General features: G+C 43.3%; 1 protein-coding gene across 3 annotated transcripts in view; it reads left to right on the top strand.

The window, feature by feature from the left end:
• Positions 1–18,836, top strand: part of LOC138246159 (zinc finger protein 25-like) — a 100,510-nt gene that overhangs the window by 33,612 nt on the left and 48,062 nt on the right. For all 3 annotated transcript variants that reach the window (XM_069200457.1, XM_069200456.1, XM_069200458.1), the window contains exons 4-6: positions 1,262–1,378; positions 10,994–11,116; positions 15,344–15,424. In XM_069200457.1, coding sequence (XP_069056558.1) covers positions 1,262–1,378; positions 10,994–11,116; positions 15,344–15,424 — 321 coding nt within the window. The remainder of the gene's footprint in view (positions 1–1,261; positions 1,379–10,993; positions 11,117–15,343; positions 15,425–18,836) is intronic.

Below are 18,836 nucleotides of genomic sequence, written 5' to 3'. Positions count from 1 at the left end.
GCTCCAGTGGTCCGGGCTGACGTTTTGTGCCTTTATAGGTCACAGGTCATCAACGCCCAGAACTCCTTCACAGCCCTAAAGACTAAATGGGTAGGTTAGCTCACCCCCCTATACTATGATGACTGGTGGGACACCACTGTGGACCCCCATGTGCTAGTTAGCCCCTCCCTCCAGTGCTTTGTTCAACTAAAGTATCTTTATGTCTCCTATTCCACCACGCACTGGTTATGGAGAATGAGTGCAACCTTTGTCTGTCCGTGATGATAGTGACTTTTTCCTCATGGTATGGTCCTGCCCTATTATTGCCCAATACTTGTCTCGGATAGTCACCACACTCTAAGGAAGTCTGGAGAGATCAGTGGACTGTTCAGCTTATGTCGAATTCCTGGGCATCCTAGAGGGGTTGGGGAGGTCCCCAAAGTGAACGCATTCTGGTTGGCGTAGGTGCACTGTTAGAGCGCAACATTGCCTAGCACTGAAACTCTTCAGAATCACAAATGCAGGCTGAATGGCACTCTGCAGTGGACTGGTGTGCCAAGATAGAGGAACCTATATACACTGCTAGGGGCTTCCCCCACAAACACAAAAAGATTGGGGGAGGTGTGGTCATATTACAAATTGGGCAACGATGGACACAGAGTTTTTCTTCATTTAGCATCTGCTTTTGTGATATTGGAATGCTCCGTACTGTGTACTGTTTATTATTGTTTTGTGCATAAAATCAATAAAAGTTAGATTGTAACTATAGTGGCGACTGTCTCCATCCCACCATGTAATTTTTGTGGGTGGCCATAGCTGCCCCTCTCCCATCTGAGAGGATTTCCCTCTTCATTCTGGGTGATACCGTGGTGCCTATCTTAATTGTGCATTATTGTGCTGTTCGCCCACAGCACCCGACACATTTGACACAGAGTGTGTGAACCACAAAGAGCAATACAATCTAAGCCTGCAATTCACAATAAAAAGTATGGCTTGTAGACTATGTCCTACCTTTACATACTATTAAATTAAATTACATGTTTCTTATCTTTGTTTTATCATTCATGGGAGATTAATTACTGTAGCCTTTTGTGAAAAAGGTGTCTGTTAATATCTGTCTGGACTGAACTGTAGGTGTTGCATTCTGATCCTCTCATTTTATATGTTATTTAGAAAAGTAGGTCTAGCATAGAATGGTTTTCTGTACAGCTGTTGAACATACCAGTGTTAAAATGTGTCTTGCACAATCAGACTATGTCTAACCTGTTGTTTTCCTGTTTAGCTTGTTTTCCAGTCATCAATCCTGACATTTTATTGCGAATTAAGCAAGAGGAGGAGGAAGATTTCAGAGGCTGGCATGACTCTGGGAACACTAAAACCAATACTGTTCCTAGCACAGGTGAGAATGCTATGTTTAAATCTGGAAGCAGTCCCTTTAGACATTTAGTATTATCCAAACATCTCCTGCATATATAATCAAAAGTGTCAGGACTTTTAGGCTTTTTAAATAATTCAAAGTGGTGGTAATTTAGCTCGTAAAAACCTGGCACATGTTAGAAAGACTTTTTTTTATCCATGATTGTTAGTTGTAGGAAAATGTTACTGCTGTCTGTCAGCAGCCCAGGAGCCTCTGCACATCCCACTATCACTGTTGGCACTGATTACCACATTTGTTAGAATTGTGCGAGGGAGGCTACAATGAAATGCTTGTGAGATACAAATAATTTTTCAAGGGTCGCCCTTCCGAAGAGTTTGTAACATTCTGGTGGGCTAGCTTAGGGAAGCCTGCCCCTTTGACACAGTTTGTTTCTTGTGTTAAGTCTGTTTTAAGTTTTCTCTCATCTTTTATGAGCCCTAAATGTACACATAGAAATAAGATAATGTGTAATATATTACTGCAGTGCCCAGCGTCTTCCAGTACTAAAAATAGATAACTGTTAATGTTTTAATAAATCAATTGACAATTTGCTTAGTAGATTTTGGATTACTGTTATAGCTTGGTACAAAGATTGCTGAGAGGGTGCAGGGGTCCTTTGTATTGGTTTATGATTTTAATTCGTTGCCCAAAGAAAGCCGGACCGTTGTTGTAAGTCCATTCGGTTTTCCTAACTCCTGGGCTGTCTTTGTGTCTGTCATTTATTTTGAGAGGTCGGTTTCACCTCTGATGATGTGTTCTCCATTAACACTGAAATGCTGATCTAAGTACTGCAAAAGCAGGTACTGGTTCCGTGTGTTAGTTTTGAATTTGTTTTTTCTTCAACTTAATTTTGTGCACCCATGTTTATCTTCCCTTCTGCACTTATTTATTTACTTGTTTCCCATTAAAGCTGCTCAACGTCTAGCCACATTGGCGGTCCCCTTGTTTAAATTAATATGATGAGCCTATTTTCTTTCCAACTCTGTCCGCCACCACAAATTGGCTTTTGTTTCAGATTAATTTATTTCTTGATCCCCTTTTCGCAAACACATCTTTTAATCCATTAAATTGATGTAATTAAATGAAAATCACTGATAGTGAATATGCTGGCATTTTACAAATTCATTGAATTTATGAATTCATCCAATCTCATTTATCAGGTATTTGTCCTTTTAAATAATATTTTACTCCATTTAACATACACAATATAATTCAAGTACTTCCTTGAATCATTCATCTACTAACAATGCCATCACTAGTGAATCTACCAATATCGTCTCATACCTGTTCATATATTGGCTTAGAATTTCATAATAACTTTCCTTCTTCAATGTTATAAAATTAACTTTTAGTAAAGTTCTTATCTTGAGGCACGAACCTCCAGTCTCTTTTAGTCATTTTAGATTTACAAATTTAAGTTCATTCAGTTACCACAACATTCTAAGTGTTCTCTAAATTGTCTGCACATGTTAATGAAGTTTAAGCTTACCTTTTCATGATCCATTCTGTTACTGCTCTTCATTTTACCAACTGTAATCATTTTTGTGCTATTTCTGAGTGTGTTCATTACAGAGGATCTCCTAACTTCTGTTATCCTACAACCACTCAGGTATTTCAAAACTGGGTTTCCTCCATGTTTCTTAATACCATTTCATATCAATATGTTTTCATAATCGGTATCTCTGGATAATGTTTTTTGTTTGTTTCATAACATTATTTCAGTCTACACAGATCATACAAATACAGAAAAAAAATCTTTAAGAAAATATTTACGTTTAAATTCCACATGTCCTTACATATTGCAGTAGCCACACCACTCGCACCCAACAACTATCACATATTATTACAGAAAATTACCCAAGAACATATAAAATCCCTTTTAGCACAATGATAAAATAGTTTTGTTACATCTAAGGTGTTGTGCTAAATCCTACTGCAGATGGGCATAAACCAAGAAAAATATGTCAGTGCAAAAACAACCTTCCAACACCCCCATTAGGGTATACCATGATAGTCCTTGGGCGTGTAAAGTGTCAGTGCAGTTGAGAAAGAGAATAAACAGTACATAATTCATGGAGAGCTTATACAAACGATGCAGTAAAAAGTAACCATAAAACATCAGTTAAAATTACACAAAGGATAAAACCCAAAGAGTGCAGTACCTCCAACCTGAGATTGGTAAACATCATGGTTGTAAAGAAAAAAACTTTTCCCCCTTATCAGTAGTCCTGGGGGTCCTTATCATCATAGGCACGGATGCTCTTAAAGCGCCAGATCCAGGCTGCCTGGAGGTATCTCGCAACAGCGAACACCACCAACCTGGAGGTGTCAGTCCTTAAAATCCTAAGGGCATCCAGATACCTCCTTGTACCCAGGGTCCTATACAGAGGCAATAGCCATTTTCTCATGTGAAGGTAAGATCCTCTAGTTTTGCCCAGATGTTTTCCAACCCCAGGTCCCTGAGCATAGACCTGACATACATAAACCACTGTATGTCCTGGGAACTGGATAAAACCAGGAGATCCTTAAGGGGTTCTCTGTATGCTCCTAATACGGATGAAGTCCATATCCAGTAAAGTAAGGGCCTGATCTCAGCTTTCCAAGATATTTTCCTAAATGCCACATCATGATATAATTGCGAGACATCCACGACAGCTTCAGCACCCAGACCCCACCCTCCCTGGCAACCACCAACACCACAGATTCACCTCCAACCAACCTCCTGCTCTCCTGGACTCCCATCAACGAGAGCGACACCATCTAAATCATGAACACCATCCACTCCGGCTCTCCATCTGAACCCTGCCCTCACCACATCCTCAACAAAGCAAGCTCTGTCATCGCACCCTGTAAATAAATGGCTCCCTGTTGCAGTTACCCCCCACTTTTTGCCTTATACTGATGCTGACTTGACTGAGAAGTGTGCTGGGACCCTGCTAACCAGGCCCCAGCACCAGTGTTCTTTCACCTAAAATTTACCATTGTCTCCACAATTGGCACAACCCTGGCACCCAGGTAAGTCCCTTGTAACTGGTACCCCTGGTACCAAGGGCCCTGATGCCAGGAAAGGTCTCTAAGGGCTGCAGCATATCTTATGCCACCCTGGGGACCCCTCACTCAGCACAGACACACTGCTTGCCAGCTTGTGTGTGCTAGTGGGGATAAAATGACTAAGTCGACATGGCACTCCCCTCAGGGTGCCATGCCAACCTCACACTGCCTGTGGCATAGGTAAGTCACCCCTCTAGCAGGCCTTACAGCCCTAAGGCAGGGTGCACTATACCACAGGTGAGGGCATAGGTGCATGAGCACTATGCCCCTACAGTGTCTAAGCAAAACATTAGACATTGTAAGTGCAGGGTAGCCATAAGAATACATGGTCTGGGAGTCTGTCAAAAACGCACTCCACAGCTCCATAATGGCTACACTGAATACTGGGAAGTTTAGTATCAAACTTCTCAGAATAATAAACCCACACTGATGCCAGTGTTGGATTTATTAAAAAATGCACACAGAGGGTATCTTAGAGATGCCCCCTGTATTTTACCCAATTGTTCAGTGCATGACTGACTGGTCTGTGCCAGCCTGCTGCCGAGAGACGAGTTTCTGACCCCATGCGGTGAGAGCCTTTGTGCTCTCTGAGGACAGAAACAAAGCCTGCTGTGGGTGGAGGTGCTTCACACCTCCCCCTGCAGGAACTGTAACACCTAGCAGTGAGCTTCAAAGGCTCAAGCTTCGTGTTACGATGCCCCAGGGCACTCCAGCTAGTGGAGATGCCCGCCCTCTGGACACAGCCCCCACTTTTGGCGGCAAGTCCAGGAGAGATAATGAGAAAAACAAGGAAGAGTCACTGGCCAGTCAGGACAGCCCCTAAGGTGTCCTGAGCTGAGGTGACTCTGACTTTTAGAAATCCTCCATCTTGCAGATGGAGGATTCCCCCAATAGGATTAGGGATGTGCCCCCCTCCCCTCAGGGAGGAGGCACAAAGAGGGTGTAGCCACCCTCAAGGACAGTAGCCATTGGCTACTGCCCTCCCAGACCTAAACACACCCCTAAATTGAGTATTTAGGGGCTCCCCAGAACCTAGGAAATTAGATTCCTGCAACTTAAACAAGAAGAGGACTGCTGAGCTGAAAAACCCTGCAGAGAAGAAGAAGACACCAACTGCTTTGGCCCCAGCCCTACCGGCCTGTCTCCCTCCTTCAGAAGAAAACTGCTCCAGCGACGCTTTCCCCGGGACCAGCGACCTCTGAATCCTCAGAGGACTGCCCTGCTTCCAAAAGACCAAGAAACTCCAGAGAACAGCGGCCCTGTTCAACAAAGACTGCAACTTTGTATCCAGAGGAGCAGATTTAAAGACCCCTGCAATCCCCGCAAGAAGCGTGAGACTTGCAACACTGCACCCGGCGACCCCGACTCGACTGGTGAAGAAACAACACCTCAGGGAGGACCCTCCGGCGACTCCGAGACTGTGAGTAACCAAAGTTGTCCCCCCTGAGCCCCCACAGCGACGCCTGCAGAGGGAATCCCGAGGCTCCCCCTGACCGCGACTGCCTGACTCTGAAATCCCGACGCCTGGAAAAGACCCTGCACCCGCAGCCCCCAGGACCTGAAGGATCGGAACTCCAGTGCAGGAGTGACCCCCAGGAGGCCCTCTCCCTTGCCCAGGTGGTGGCTACCCCGAGGAGCCCCCCCCCTTGCCTGCCTGCATTGCTGAAGAGACCCCTTGGTCTCTCATTGAAATCTATTGGAAACCCGACGCTTGTTTGCACACTGCACCCGGCTGCCACCGCGCTGCTGAGGGTGTACTTTTTGTGTGGACTTGTGTCCCCCCCGGTGCCCTGCAAAACCCCCCTGGTCTGCCCTCTGAAAACGCGGGTACTTACCTGCTGGCAGACTGGAACCGGGGCACCCCCTTCTCCATTGAAGCCTATGCGTTTTGGGCACCACTTTGAACTCTGCACCTGACCGGCCCTGAGCTGCTGGTGTGGTAACTTTGGGGTTGCTCTGAACCCCCAACGGTGGGCTACTTTGGACCCCAAACTGAACCCCGTAGGTGGTTTACTTACCTGCAAAAACTAACATTACTTTACCTCCCCCCAGGAACTGTTGAAAATTGCACTGTGTCCACTTTTGAAATAGCTATATGTGTTTTATGTAAAAAGTATATATGCTATTGTGATTATTCAAAGTTCCTAAAGTACTTACCGCAATACCTTTCAAATGAGATATTACATGTAGAATTTGAACCTGTGGTTCTTAAAATAAACTAAGAAAATATATTTTTCTATAACAAAACCTATTGGCCTGGAATTGTCTCTGAGTGTGTGTTCCTCATTTATTGCCTGTGTGTATGTACAACAAATGCTTAACACTACTCCTTTGATAAGCCTACTGCTCGACCACACTACCACAAAATAGAGCATTAGTATTATCTCTTTTTGCCACTATCTTACCTCTAAGGGGAACCCTTGGACTCTGTGCATACTATTCCTTACTTTGAAATAGTGCATACAGAGCCAACTTCCTACACACCCCAACTACGGAAGATCATCAACAGCTCCTTCAAGTCCACCACCTTCCCAGAGAGCTGGAAACACGCTGAGATCAATGCCCTCCTCAGAAAACCCAAGGCAGACCCAAAGGACCTCAAGAACTTCCGGTCTATCTCCCTGCTCCCCTTTCCGGCAGAAGTCATTGAGAAGGCTGTCAACAGACAACTAACAGGCTTCCTCGAGGAGAACCGCACCCTGGGCCCTTCCCAATCCACATTCCACAGCAACCACCGCACTGAAACCGCCCTCATCGCCACCACCGACGACATCAGAACCATACTGGACAGCGGCAAAACCACAGCCTTCATCCTCCTGGACCTCTCGGCCACGTTCAACACCATCTGCCACCACACCCTACGCTCACGCTTCAGCAACACTGGAATCCGCAACAGAGCCCAGGACTGGGTCACCTCCTTTCTCACTGGCAGAACGCAGAAAGGCCGCCTCCCCCATTTTGCTTGGAGGCCACCAAAATAATCTGCAGCATACCTCAGGGTTCGACCCTCAGCCCGACCCTCTTCAACGTCTACGTGGACCCGCTTGCTAACATCGCCCGATCCCACAACCTCAACATCCTCTCATACGCTGACGACACCCAGCTGATCTTCTCCCTCACCAAGGACTCCGCCAAGACCTACCTTCATGCAGCTGCCTCAAACTCAATTGCTGCAAGACGGAAGTCTTCATCTTCAGCTCCACCCCCTCTGCATGGGATGACTCCTGGTGGCCTTCCACTCTCGGAACTACTCCGACTCCCACTGACCACGCATGCAACCTTGGATTCATCTTGGACCCCGCACTAACCATGACCCAGCAAGTCAACGCCATCTCCTCCTCCTGCTTCAAAACCCTCCGCATGCTCCGAAAGCGGCAAGCTGGACTACGGCAATGCCCTCTACGCAGAAACCACAGCCAAACTCCAGAAGAGTCTGCAACGCATCCACAACGCCTCCGCACACCTCAACAGACAACTCTCCTTCTACACCCCGACCCGACATCGCTCCGCTGACCTCGCCCTCGCAACTGTCCCACACGTCCGCAGAACTACGACCAGCGGTAGATCATTCTCGCACCTGGCTGCCAAAACGTGGAACACTCTTCCCACCCACCTGTGCCAGACCAAAGACCACCTTACCTTCAGGAAACTTCTCAAGACCTGGCTGTTTGAGCAGTAGCAGCACCTCCCCCTCTCTATCTCCCCCCCCCCCCCACCATCTCCCCCCTGCCCTCCTCAGCACCGTGAGATCCTCACAGGTGAGTAGTGCGCTTTACAAGTTCCTGATTGATTCCAATATGTCAATCAATCAAAGTGTGCTCTTTGGGAATGCAAATAGGTGCATAATAAATGTGCTTTCTGTATATAATAGGATGTTACAATTGGTATAGCCCCAAATCTCAGCTCCATATAGGACTGCTCCCAAATGCTGTACATTATAAATCTCAATCTCTGGGGCAACTTTCCTGGAGCAAGTTTTATTAAAGGTCTTCAGCAATCTTGACGAATAATATATTAGCGAGCAGTCTGATTTATGAACCTGCATGGACCAATCTAGACTGGGTGTAAATGTTATCCCTAGATGGTCAAAATTGGGGAACTGCTCTATTAGGTCTGCATTAATGTACAGCTTACACTTATACTTTTTTGCTTCTAGCATGATTAAAAATCATACATTTTGTTTTTGAGGTATTGAGTTCTAGCCCACGCTGGGTACTAAAAGTATTAAAGTCAACCAGATGCTGCTGGAGGCCTTTGAATGATTTAGAGACTAGGAGAGTGTCATGCGCAAAAAAGCAAAGCGGGCACTCTCCTGTTTCCCACCCCGGGAGCGTTGCAACTGTCCCAGTCCAACCTTTTCACAACACCATTAATAAAAAGTGAAAACAAAGTGGTTCCAGGCCACAACGCTGCCAGACCCCCCTGCCGATTGTTTATTGAAGAGGTAAGCTGCCCCTGTTACCCCCCATCTGACCCTGGCATAATTCTCTTAATGCAGCCGTACCAAGATTGTATATAAATTGGGCGGAATACCCATCCTATCCAATGTTGACCAAAGCATGGCCTCAAGGACTAGATCAAAAGCTTCACACAGGTCAACAAAAGAGACAAAAAGTCGATCCCTATTGACCGCTACAGTCTTGCACTACAATAAATTAAAAAAGACGACTTGATTTACTGTACTGGTTCCACTTCTTAACCCCGCCTGGAATTCAGATAGTACACTTTGTATCTCTGAATAAATTAAATTAAACAAGCATCATCTAGGTTTAGAAAAAGCACATAACATTTTGTGTATCATATATCCTTCTGTGCACTAGTGTATTTAGTCTGCTGAGCCACAATGTCTCCAGTTGATTCCATAATTGCACCTCTTTGCCTCCTCTTGTAATTCACGTATTTTCTATGCGAGTGATAAATTCATGTTCAAACCAGCATGTTTTTGCATTTATTGGAGTTTTTGCAACAAAGCATGATTCACAAGGACATTTTATGATTAATTATTTTCATTGCCTGTCTCAGTTCTTTAGTCTTGCGTTTTTACCAGTTTGAGGATGTTGTAATAATTGTTTCTTAATCAAATTATTGCAGTGACCACATGAGAGGTACGGAAAGGTTCAATACCTTTGTTTTAAAAAATGTTATTGAACATCTTTTTTTGAGCCCTGATAAGGGTTTCTGTTAAATTCCTTCTGCGAGTATGTAGAACTAAAATCCATTTCAGTTATATTGCTGGTATTTTCTTAATAGCTTCTTACTCTTAATGTATGTCTTAGAGAGCGTATTCATGTAAGTAATTTTTCTGTTTAGTCTTGTACATTTGCATTAAGCAGCTGACCCCTTGTCTTTGAAACGCGTTTTGTCTGGATGCCGTAGTTTTGAAATGTGCCGTTAGTCTTGCTTGTTCAAACCCTGTTTCCTCTAAATAGTTGTTTGCACATTAGCAGTGGTGAATCTAGCCGTGATCGAGGATGAAAACTCGTCATTTGTAGTATGTAGCGTGATCAGTTGATTTTGTGTAGATCATTGTAGATTTCTGAACATCAAATACTACATCTTTCCAGTGAACAAATGGGTCACCTGTATTGACTGTAGCTTTTATATGCAGCAATCTGATGTTTAAATTGTTTTAAAATTCCATCAGTACACAGTATTTACACTTCCTAGTGCCAAAAACATCCTTAATGTAATGTCGGTGTCATAAGAACTCGGATACTTCCTTTTTCGAAGTTTCATTCCCTTCAAAATAATACGTAGAGATGATCGCCTAGCTCAGGCTACGTTTGTGTCCTTGCTGTTCCACTCATTTGTAGATAGATAGAATTTGTATTAGACCTGCATACAGTGGTGATTGAGGACGTGGTTTTACTAGGGTTATAAAAAAACGAAGAATTTTTTGTGTCCCAGTTTGTTTTTTGTGTTGCTACACAAAAGTGAGTGGAACCCCTAGTATTTTTTCTTTCAGGCTTTCGCTGTTAATCTCCTTTTCATTGCCTTTGTATTCCCTTTGTTATAGCTTGTGTTCTTCACAATTCATCTGCTGCAGATGCCATACACTTATCTGCCTCATCGCTGCCCATCTTCTGCTCCCCTGTCTTCTGTTCTCTTAAAATTATAAGTATGGCTCAGTGGAATGAAGAAAAGAGTCTTATACTGAGGAAGTAAATTAAAGCACGAGGCCTTGGATTGCGTAAAGCAGTGATACAGGATAGGGTTTATTATTATTATTATTTATTTATTTATTTTTACAAAGTTTCACCATTTATTTTAAACACGATCTTTTTATAACAAGTGCAGGTTGTAAAATATTTCAAATTAACACGTTGCTTAGTGTTTTCCCCTATGGTAAAGCATGGTCCCCTGTTTGCTTGATCTGCCTCCCCAACCCTGCAAAAATATTTAACTCCTTTTCAGTATGTTAACAATTGGTACTACTCAATGTATGCAAATGTAACATTGCATGACACCAATTTCACATATTGTCTCGTAATCTCATTATGAAGTGCTATTTGTATATACAAGGTCATTGCTTGTTTTGTTCTGTAGGGCTTCGATTCTTCAATAAGGACAATTATTTGAAGATGAGACAACCCTCAGATGTGATTTTCCCAGATCAGCCTGACTCGGAAGAAGAAGAAGAAGAAGAAAAATGTACTAGTCCAAACTCAGGTTAGTTATATTTGCATATAAATGGTTAAATAATCTTGGACAGGGGGTGTCCAATTCACAGTGGGCGTGAAGTGTGAAGGCTTTTGAGTCTTTAAGTAGCTCAGTATGCAGACTGTGACCCTTTCCAAAATTAATCTTAGTAGTAAACAGTGAGGCTCCCATTCCTAGCTGTGGACATGTTTTTGGGTGTTCATTAATACAAAACCAGGCAGGAAGTGTGCATAGACCCAGAGAAATCATTCCACATCATTCCAGCTTTCAAAACTGTTCACTGATTACAGTGCATCTAAGATTCAGTCATAAAACATTGTCTTTCTAGTAGCCGCATGTATTCACTCCAGAAGATACTGTTGTAACTACACCTGTGCTTTCCTGGCTACCCATTGGGCTCCTTCCCCCTCTCCCGCACCACACACCTCTTTGAAACTTCCTCATTAGATAGGGTGAATAGAAAACTAGAAGGAAGAAAGTAGAATTCAATTAGGTAATTTTTGCAAAAAAGAAATAATAAACATAAAAGTAATTATTTTTCGTCAAGACGTTTATTCATCAGGTTGCTTCTGACAGCCTGGTGAAAGCCCTGAAGTAAGGCAGGGTAAAGGCACATTACACAGAAAATAAATAATCAAATGTCCATTTCATTGCATGTTTAAAAAAAGAAAAACCGTCAATAATTCATCCTTTGATCACAAGCACTCAATAAGGCTTATTACCCAAAACTTGTATCAGCTGTAAGAAACTGGAGTAAGACCTATCAGTCATTAGCCATTTCCTCCGAATTCCTTATCCTTTATGCTCACAATTAGTTAGTCTGCCACTCGTTTCAAGAAACCTCATGCCCATATCAGAAATGGACAAGCTACCCCCAGAAGAGATCAACCCCACTTCCCCAGGGAATCCCATGTATAATCTGCAATCTGCCACAGCATCACTACTTAAGGGCTCAAGGTGTGTTTTGGGATACCTAATTGTAGACACACCTGGGGTTCTGTACTTTTGATGTGCTGTAAAGTAGCAATATGTGACAAGCCGACATTTTAGTAAGTAGTTAAGACCTAAGGATACAAGAGAATTAGAAGAGAAAACACCCATCTACATTAAGATAACCGGTGATAAATAAGAGATGGGAAATTAGGGCCAGATGTAGAAAGCCCTTTGCACGTCGCAAACTGCAAAAAACACAGTTTGCGAAGTGCAAAAGGCCTAACGCGATGCACAACCTCAAATTGCGAGTCGGTACCGACTCGCAATTTGAGGCTGCGACTCGCAAATAGGAAGGGGTGTTCCCTTCCTATTTGCGACCGCATCGCCATGCTGAGTTGCTTTGTGACCGCGAATGCAGCCAAAAGCTCAGTTGCCAAGGCAAATTGTAGAGGGTAAAGGGGACACCCCTAACGAGTACCCCTTTCTATGGTAAATCAGTCCAACACAGTTCCCATGGCTCATACCCTCGCTGCAAAATTGGAATAAAGTAGGCACACAGAGGTTATGAACTGCGGTCCAAAGCCAAATTGAATCAAGAGGACGTACAGTTAATCACTAACCATGAGTCAAACGCCTTCAGGGCCTGATGGCTGGGTAATCTACCACTCAGCTCTCTGGCGTTATGAACTCTGCATATATCGTGCCATGAGACATGTATCCGGACCGGTCTGGGTGGATGGGATAGGCAGTCACTCCCATGAGCCGATTAGCTAGCATCTTGGACCATATTTTGACCTCTGAGTTTAGTAAGGAGATCGGTCTGTATTCCTCGCAGCATGTGACATCAAAGCCTGGTTTGGGAATTACCACTATTTTTGCCGCTCTCGGGTCCCAAGGTACAATAATGTGCCCACCTGGGGCTAAAGAAGATGCCAAAATTCAGCTGGGAGGCCGTTGAGCCACAGCGTCTTGCTTGCGTGGAGTTGTGCAGGTGATCTGTGCACCCAAAGATTTGCTTTCTGTCTGAAATAGGTACTGGCACTTCTGCAACAAATTGATGGGCCAAGATCAGAACCGTAGAGGTCCCTATAGTAGGCCGCAAATGCGTTGGCTATAGCATCACCACCTGCCATTGGACTCAAAGTAAGCAACAGGGGCACCAGAGGTCCAGGAAGTGCAGAGCCAGTGTAATGTTTTGCTGGCCTTGTCACCCCATGGTAAATACAGCTGCAGGTGGCTAGCCACGTCTCACGAGCCTTCCTGCGTGAGCTCTGGCCTAAGCAGAGCTTGAAGGAGTAATTCTGAGCTTAGGGGAAGTCATATGATATCCTGTCGTGGTCAAATGTGATTTGCATTTTTTTCTCATAAAATGTGATTTCAGTGTTGTCGTTATTTCTACCAATGAAGTATTAATAATGTTTCCTTGAGTCACTTACATTATGTATAAAAGACTTTTCTGACTTCTATGTTAATGTATTCATTTCTTGAATTTATTTCCCTTATGTTCCAGTTTTCGCAATATTTATGTCCTTACAGGTTTTCTGTTGTGCATTTTTTCAATGTTCTTTGGTAAATTGTAAAGGATCTATACAGCATAGATGGACCATTCTTTTTCTCATGAGCTATTGGTCTTGTGACTTTACAGCCTGCACTAGTGGGCGATTATTGCCCCACAAATGTAAGAAGTTTCAATTTACATGTGCTACTTTCTGTATTTCTTTGGTACTAAACAAGCTTACTCTGAGGTTTCTATCATCCCATCATCGCCCTAGAGACAAGATGACTACAGAAAGGCCATTTATAGACTCAGGCCCTCATTATGAGTGTGGCGGTCCTAAGACCGCCACACTTGCGATGGCGGTCGGATCACCGCAGACAGGGTGGTCCGACTGCCCTATTAGGACCGTGGCACATGGGCTACGGTCCGACAACCGGCACGGGCCGGTTGCAGCCTGTCGACAGCCTGGCATTCTCAGTGGTCGCTCTCCGCCAGGGCAGCACTGCAAGCAGCACTGCTCAGGGAATTACGAGTCCCTTTTCCGCCAGCCTTTGCATGGTGGTCTCAGCACCATGCAAAGGCTGGCGGAAAGAGGACGTCAGGGGCTGTCCATGTGGGCCCCTGCACTGCCCAAGCACTTGGTCTGGGCAGTGCAGGGGCCCCCATGGACAGCCCCGTCGCGCATTTCACTGCCCGAATTGCGGCCAGTGAAATGCACGACAGGTGCTGTCGCACCGGCCGCACTACGACATTGCCGCCGGCTCGTAGTCAATGTTTTTGTGAGTTTTCTTCTGGGCCAGCGGGCGGAAACACTTTATTTTACCCACTGGCCCTGTGTAAAACTCCTAGCAGAGCGGCTAGCATACCTGGCTGCAGCGGCTTCGGCGGTCTTCAAAAAAGACAGTCGAAGCTGTCAGGAGGGCCTAAGTGTTTGTAGATGCATTTTCATTTGCATTAATGTCTGTCAAGAACAAGCTCATTACCTTTGGAGATATTTCCAGGGCTCACACTCCAGATACTTGTGGCACCCGTCTTGGGAAACATTTGCGACAAAGAAATCTGTAAGTTAGCCATGTGAAAAGTATTCACACTTTATGTGAATAATACTACCTGGATTCTTTCTTGGGGCTGAGAAGTTTCAGGTGAAGGTTTGTTTCTCATTGCTCTAATTAGTGATTTTTTTTTTTCTAGAAAAGAAAGGTGATTCTTGTTATAATTTAAAATGGTGTTTACCTTATAGGGAATTCATGTCTTGGCCATCTCCTTTATTTCACTGTAATGCTTCTTATTATTAACCTTAACAGAATATAAGCTAATTTGGTATTGTAGGTAAGGGATTGCAGGTTTTCTTTACATCGTATGGCATAACTAAAATGGTTTTCTTTTTTTATTAAAAAGGGATCTACAATCCTTAGCCTTACATCTGGAAGAAATGCTAAACATGTGAATCTATGGCAGATACTGAAGTTGAATAATATTGACGCAGCCGCAATGTTTGTCTTCCCATGTTATTACTTTACTTACCTGTAGACTAGGTGTTTGATCCTTATTCCTCATCAACTTGTATGCCATGGGATTGTTTACCAGCTCTTGTTTTTTTTATTTTGTTTTCATATATTTTCATCTAAATTGAAGGACGTTAAGTGGCATGCAGTGCTATGCTGTAGAAAAATACTCTTCTGCCTGATAACTCCTGATGTAATGCTCTTTGATCTGAAAATGACAGAAAAACATTCAGTTTAATACTATGTAATATTATGAAGCTTAACTTGCATTTAATTTTTTCACGTCGTGCCTGCTATCAGGTGTGCCATTTACAATTAAAGAAGAAGAAGAAGATGCATTTTTCATGAATGAGAGAGGTGAAAGCAGTAGTAGTCCTGTGGGTGAGTACATATTTAATAACTGCTTATGTGCAATGGATTAAGACGGATTGAATCTCTGCCCCTTCCAGAAGTGCTTCCCACCTCTCATATGTTATGTGGGTTCTTAAAGCGTTACTGATTTATGACAGAGAAAGATCAGCCAGTAACTGTCCTGTGATTTTACTTTTTTCTTTGTACTCCAGTCTTTCTTTTGATTTTTATGAATATTGCAAGTTATCCACACTATGGTGAAAGCTTCAAGTGCAAGAAATTAGCAAGGCTTTGTTTAGTAATGGATTATATTGGATAGTGGCCTACTAGACACTGTTATCCTGTTATGGGTCTGTATGAAGTATTAGGTATTTGGATGTCTCTGCTGAAGGACTTGGCTGGCAACTGTTCTGGTTTATGTGGGTGCTGCACCTGGTTGCTTTAGAGCACGGAACAAGGGAGGGCTAACAGAGACCGGATCAGCCACAGTTAGTTATGGATCATAGAGTTATAATTTATGTAATTTCTTTACATAAATTATTAAAACAACAAAACTATTAAGCCCTATGTCTGATAAGAATATGTAGCGCACACTTGATATGTTAGTTTATTTTTTTATTTTTCATGTTCTTATATTTGTTGCAAGAATTGTTTTTAATTGTTTATTTCCGGTTTATGGATACTTTAAGTTTAACAATGTTAATAAACTGTTTATCCAGTGGTTGTAAAGTGTTAAAAAGGATGTCTAAAGAGATACATTTCTCAAGGGGCCTCCTACACACAGAATTAATATATTTTATTTTTATTATGATGTCATTTAAACTATCATATATTCATGTGGATGGTAAATGACTGTACAAACCAAAACTGGACTTCATCCATAATAACATGAAAATGTTTACTTTACCCCATTCCCAATGTGTAATGGTGGTAATGATGAGTGGACACAACTTTCATACTGGGCTGCCAAATGGCTCTTGATCTAAGGAAAAGGAGGAAGTGGGTGAAGAAAGTGAAGCAGGAGTCTTACATCCTAGTCCATGAATCACAAACACAGTCATATATGGAATAAAAATATAAAACAGCAAGATGACAGTGAATTAAACAAGCTATCTAAAATAACCCACAGGAGCATAAATACAAAGTAACAGTGTAACATATTGCTAAAACAACAAAAACATCTGAAGTAGGTAATGAGAAAAAAATAAGAAAATTAAAGTGAAATAGGGATTTACTATAAATTCAGCAGATCAGCAACTATAGGTTGAACCATGTGATGCAAGTGCTTTTATTGAGAAATAAAACGTTTATAAAATAATGAAGCAATTTAAATGCATAGTGTAGATACTCTAGTTAGTCCCCCAGAAACTGTGTTGATGCTTAGGATGATTTTCAAACTTAGACCATTTATCATCAGGGTTAATAGCTGGTTGTTTGCTTGCATCCTCAGAATTGTTTGGAGAAGTAGATCTTCCCTCCCCTTTTTGGCAAAATTGATTGGTTGCTGCTATATCTAGAATATGTAAATCGTATTCTAGCTGGATTTCGCTCCCTTTTAAAAGGCACTTTAAATGTTCTTGTAACACTTTTAGTAGGTTATGTATTTAGGAACAGAATAATTGAAATGCTGATTGGTGATCCCAACCAACAAATCAGAACACTGTGATGTGTTTCTTGAACCTCCAAGGAGTTTTGGGGTTGGAGTTTATTGGTTATTTCCTGATATGCCGCAAGGGGAACAGAAAGACAGGCTTGGAGAATTGTAAGACTTACCAATGTCAATACAGACTGGCCGCCCCACAGCAAAACAATACAGTGGTCCTGTGGGACTTACTCAGCTTACTACTTTGCATATTAACACTAAGGAGGTCATGATGACCCTGACAGTCTTTTGACCGCCCAGGTTAATGTGGCGGTAGTACCAGTGTGGCGGGCTGGCTGCAACCAACCCACCACCTCTGCACTCATGCCATCATGGCGGTATGAGCTGCCAGGCAGGAGATATCAATCTCCGACCCTGCGGCCCACAGAGTACCGCCGGCAGCATTATCATCCGGTCTACCGTCATGGTTTCCGTGGCATTAGCAACGTCACGAAAACCATGGCGGTAGGCCCTACCGGTGACAGGGAATTCCTTCCCTGTCACTGGTAACCGTCTCCCCCCAACACACCTGACAACCCCCACCCCCCCCTATTCAAATACCCCCTCCTCCTAAACGCAGACACACACCCACCACACACCTACCCCCACAACCACACACGCACACATCACCACCCTTCCCCCACCTCGACTACAGTCACAGCGCCCCACACCCCCCTCCCCGCATACAAGCACACAGACACCCACACGCACCACGCATACACCCATTCACACACACACTGGCATACATGCATTCATTCATTCACTGGCAAACACGCATTCGTTCATTCACTGGCATACACGCATTTACTCATCCACTGGCATATACGCATTCGCCCAGACATAGTCACACACATTCTTACACACAGGCACAGTGACATGCAGACACACACGCACTTCACCATTCTTACACTCATTCACTCACACGCATACAACACAACATACAGAGATGCATTCACACATGCACACATGAGCTGGGGTTGGCTGCCTGCACAGGGTTTGGAAGCTGCCCCAGTGCTCAGATTTCAAAGATATTGTTTAAGGAGTTCCGTAACGTTGTAATATTGCGCTCAAACACATAACTGATTATTCCTGGATTCCCAAAAAAACAAACCTCTTCAAAGCAGAAAATAGCTTTAAAGCGCTATGCAGTAACACAGCTGCTGCATATAAATGTTAAAGCACTAAATACGTAATTTTAAAGCTATAAATGGCCTATATATTCCATGTACAGCCACTCTCTGCCCCTTCAGCTCACTGTTGCAGCTGTTTTTTCCCCATTTGTGACGTTTTTCTGTTTGGAGTGCATCTAATGTAAAAATGTCAAAATAACTCTGATGATAAATGTTCTTTCTGGAGAGAGAATTAACTTTTGTCTAGTGGAAGCTTGGACTCATTCTAAGGTAGCGCAGAGGGTTAATGTGTGCTGCAAAGAACGTGTACTAGCAAATCACAAAGTGCATATAGTGTAAAAATGTCAAAACTGCTCTGGCAATTAATGTTTTTTTCTGGAAAAATAAGTACTTTTGTCTAGTGGAAGCTTGGACTGATTATAAGGTAGCACAGAGGGTTAATATGCCTGCTGCAAAGTACGTGTACTAAGCAGATCAGCGTGCATATAATGTACAAATGTCAGATTAATGCTCTTTCTAGAGAGAGAATGGCTTTGTATTTTCGCCTGTGGATCAAATCTCGACTATGAAGTCACTCAAGGTCTCCGCTATGTATCCTGGTGACCCTTTGTTTTGTCCACGCTCCCTACTCCCTGCTTCTGACTCCACAGAGACCTAATTTCCCACATTG

Source organism: Pleurodeles waltl, chromosome 7 (assembly GCF_031143425.1).
Source record: "Pleurodeles waltl isolate 20211129_DDA chromosome 7, aPleWal1.hap1.20221129, whole genome shotgun sequence".
NCBI classification, from domain to species: Eukaryota; Metazoa; Chordata; class Amphibia; order Caudata; family Salamandridae; genus Pleurodeles; species Pleurodeles waltl.
Note: the sequence above shows the minus strand (reverse complement) of the source record. Positions and strands in the feature narration are given on the sequence as shown.